Below are 3,033 nucleotides of genomic sequence, written 5' to 3' on the forward strand. Positions count from 1 at the left end.
AAAATACAATAAAATGTGTTCCTAAAAATAGGTAGATGTATTTTTATCTTAGGAGATGAAAAACAAAGTCAGAGTAATGTTCATCTATATTTATTGATAAGGAAAGATCATCTTTGTCTAAAAAGACCTTTGCTTAAAAAAACAGCATATACAATGGTGTCTAATCTTTGTTTAATAAAAAACTCTAAAGCATAGAAAAATGTTCGGAAAGCTATACACCAAATGGTTTTCTTTGGGTAGAGGAATTATGGGCGATTAAACACAAAACTTACTTTTTATCTCAACTTTCTATAGTAAGTAGTTGCATTGTTATAATCAGAAAGAAAGACGTTTTCATTTTGAGGAAAGTCACAGAAACAGGGATATCAATTTAGTGCAAATGCAGATGGATCACTTTAGAGACAGTCCAAAATTGAATATTAAAAGACCTTCTGTTGTGTTTTAATGTAGAGTGAGGACTGGAGCAGGCCATCTACAGGGAGTCTCCGCAGATGTGGCCTGAGTGATTGCAGTGTTTCAGGGCAAACATTATAAAAATAAACAAACGAGCAAGCTAATGGAATGTGATAGACAGGATGCTGGAGTAATTACTATAAATGCTGCGCCCTTTTCTTTGTCAGAGACCCAGAAAGGACTTTAACCTCTAGGCCTGTTAATCTGGCTTCTATCACTGGCCAGAGCTTGTGGCACTTCATGTTCTAAATCATAATATATGATTTGTCCTTGATATGGTCTAGCAATTTTGTTTTCTTTCCATCGAAGTTCGTTATCTCATCCTAGGAATGGAAAGTGTACAGGTTGGTGATATCACACAGGTTGGTGTCTGTAACCTTGAGCATTTCATATGCAGGTGGGAATTTTACCATGTTGGAATTCATTTGAGTTCTCAGAAGGCCAATGGCTCAGCCACGGGTCCCTATAAATAAAGTTCCGGAGGGACTCTGAGTTCTGAACTCTGGAAAGCCCTTAGACCATGAGGTTGATCCTGTTTTTTGGTGCCCTTTTGGGGCATATCTACTGCCGAGAAACATTTGTGGGGTAAGTTGTACTTTCTGGTGCCTGTTTGAATTTTGCTGACCTGATTCATGGTTAGGCTCCGTGAATCTGAAATTCTCCCTTGATTGTTGCAGAATAGTGTGTCTAAGTGTTCAGCATTTTCAGAGAAGTTCTCTTAGATTGAAGAAGCCCTGGTGGCACAGTTAAGCACTCAGTTGCTAACCAAAAGGTTGGCAGTTTGAACCCACACAGAGGCTCCATAGAAGAACAATCTGGAGATCTGCTTCCGTAAATATTACAGTCAAGAAAATCTTATGGGGCGATTCTACTCTGTCGCATGGGGTCATCACTATGAGTTGGAATCGACTCGATGGTACCCAACAACAACTCTTGGACTGGGAAGGGGTGATGACTGGTGGGGATAATAGGGGTGGAGTGATCAAAAAGAGATGAATGATATTTAAAGGAAAAATAAAACAAAACAAAATGAAAACTAAACACATATAGCTCTAGTTCTCTCTGTCTTGACTTCCTTTTTTCCTCTAACGATGAGAATGTAGGGATGACAGACATTAGTGAAAATCAAGTTGTTTGACCACTTGAAGCTTACTCTCCCATCTCTTCCTCCCCACCTTTCTGGGCTTTATCCTCCATGTCAACCCTTGCCCCCTCTCTTTAGATCTAGGGCCCAGGTGGTAGAACCTCATGAGGTGGGAGAACCAGGGCTGAAGGTTTTAGCTCAACTGCTTCTATCATGGCTTTGTAAAGCCCAGGATGAGGAGACATTCTTGCTCCAAAGAACTTTGGTTCCAAGAATCTATGAATGGCTCTAGGCAGCATTCTTGCACAGTGTTCCAGGGAATGAATGAAGTGGTCAAGTAACTTTGGTCCAGAAAAATAGGTGGCCAAATTTATTTATTCTGGTAATCATAGGGTTTAAAAAAATGATAGAATTTCTAAGAACTTTTATCAAATTAGTGTGCACTGTAAATCTATGAGAGGGGATCTAGGTTGCAGCATTTACCCAATTATTTTAATTACCATACTCCCCCCCCCCTTTTTTTTTTTGCAGAGTAACTCAAGGGGCTACCATTCCTTAGAGCACACACCAGGAAACATTAGCCTAATGTATTACTTTCCCCAGGGTCTTCCCATTTTAAGAGGACTCTCAGGAGTGGCCGTGTATTAACCAAAAGGAATGAGACTCAAATAGACAAATTTTCAGACCATTTGTAGTAGATGAATATTGAAGGCAAGAGAGCTTTGAAGATTTCACATTCAATGACATACATTCCACTAGACTTCACTGGCAATTGCCTAGGGCTTGGTTTCAGAAGACTTAGACTTTGACCCCTGCACCAATCTCTTCCCACTGCAGTGACTGGGAAAGCCAGCCTGCTCTGGATAAAGGGATACAGAAGGAACCTCTGTCACCAAGAAGAAGGCTCTAAGAATTCAGCTATACAGCTCACTCCTTCTCTAAGGATATGCACTTGCTTGTTTTGAGACTTCTCTTTCTTGCCAAGGTGTCCTAAACCAGTTGCCTTCGAGTCGATTCCAACTCATGGCAACCGCGTGTGTTGCGGTGTAGAACTGTGCTCTATAGGGTTTCCAAAGGCTGTGACCTTTTGGAAACAGATCACCAGGCCTTTCTTCCGAGGTGCCTGTGGGTGGGTTCAAATTACCAACTTTTCACTTAGTAGTGTAGCACTTAACCGTTTGTGCCACCCAGGGGCTCTGCCAAGGTGTCCTGTTGTTGTTGTCGTGTGCCATTGCGACCATATAGGACAGAGTAGAACTGTCCCAGATGGTTTCCTAGGCTGAAATCTTTACGGGAATAGATCACCAGCTGTTTTCTCCCACAGAGTAGCTGGTGGGTTCTAACCCTTGAACTTTGATGTAGCAGCCAAGCACTTAACCATTGTGCCACCAAGGCTCCTTCAAGGTGTCCTAACCAAAAAAAACCAAACTCATTGCCACTGAGTCAATCCTGACTCATAGCGACCCTATAAGGACAGAGTGGAACTGCCCCATAGG

The 3,033-nt window shown here is 41.7% G+C and overlaps 1 protein-coding gene across 3 annotated transcripts in view; it reads left to right on the forward strand.

Moving 5' to 3' along the window:
• The first annotated feature begins 948 nt into the window (after nt 1-948).
• The window catches only part of CPA2 (carboxypeptidase A2), a 32,651-nt gene continuing 30,566 nt past the window's right edge, over nt 949-3,033 (forward strand). Inside the window, exon 1 of one of the 3 annotated variants that reach the window (XM_004382672.2) lies at nt 949-1,038. In XM_004382672.2, the coding sequence (XP_004382729.1) occupies nt 974-1,038 (65 nt within the window). In that variant the 5' untranslated portion in view covers nt 949-973. The remainder of the gene's footprint in view (nt 1,039-3,033) is intronic. The other 2 variants (XM_023737082.1, XM_023737083.1) reach the window with 2 other exon arrangements.

This window comes from Trichechus manatus, unplaced genomic scaffold, assembly GCF_000243295.1.
Source record: "Trichechus manatus latirostris isolate Lorelei unplaced genomic scaffold, TriManLat1.0 scaffold00097, whole genome shotgun sequence".
Classification (NCBI taxonomy): Eukaryota; Metazoa; Chordata; class Mammalia; order Sirenia; family Trichechidae; genus Trichechus; species Trichechus manatus.